The 446-nt window shown below is 65.2% G+C and overlaps 1 protein-coding gene across 5 annotated transcripts in view; it reads left to right on the forward strand.

Annotated features, from left to right (window-relative positions):
• The window catches only part of Bmf (Bcl2 modifying factor), a 21,262-nt gene that overhangs the window by 3,783 nt on the left and 17,033 nt on the right, over nt 1–446 (forward strand). For 4 of the 5 annotated variants that reach the window (XR_780383.3, XR_002025379.2, XM_033765015.1 and 1 more), the window contains one exon: nt 310–436. The exons of the other annotated variant lie outside the window; for it this stretch is intronic. Coding sequence is in view for 2 of the 4 variants with exons in the window: in XM_033765015.1 (XP_033620906.1) it covers nt 310–436 (127 nt within the window). In the remaining 2 variants the exon portion in view is untranslated. The remainder of the gene's footprint in view (nt 1–309; nt 437–446) is intronic. 5 annotated transcript variants of the gene reach the window in all.

Raw genomic sequence — 446 nt, forward strand, 5'->3', positions numbered from 1 at the left:
GCGGCGTCGCGCTGCGCGAGGGGGCGGGGGAAGGGTTTGGGCTGCGGGCATCTGGGGTGACCATGAGGCTCTGGAGCTTTGGGGTGCTAGCATGGGACGCAGAACCTCTATCGGGGCGTGCTACTTCCAGAGGGAGTAGCGTTTGGAGCCCGAAGGAGTCGTGTCCCATAGGCAGGGATCCTGGGGTGCACTGCTGGACAGACCAGGGCACCCGAGATGGCCTCGCCTCTGGGTCTGACTTCAGTGTAGAGCTGGGCGGTTGGGGCGTCCTGCCTCCCTGCGGAGCCTGAAACCCCCTCTCGTTAACAGCTGGGCTTTCCTCTCCTTCCTCATCGACTCTGGGCGCCCAGCCCCCGAGTACTGGTCACGCTGGACCCTGGCGCAGAGCCTTGGCACCACGACTCGGAGGCCGATTCTCTTTCCTGGAGTCACCCAGGTCTGCGGGT

The sequence above is a fragment of the Fukomys damarensis genome, unplaced genomic scaffold, assembly GCF_012274545.1.
Source record: "Fukomys damarensis isolate Sample0158 unplaced genomic scaffold, DMR_v1.0_HiC HiC_scaffold_17, whole genome shotgun sequence".
In the NCBI taxonomy this organism is placed as follows: domain Eukaryota; kingdom Metazoa; phylum Chordata; class Mammalia; order Rodentia; family Bathyergidae; genus Fukomys; species Fukomys damarensis.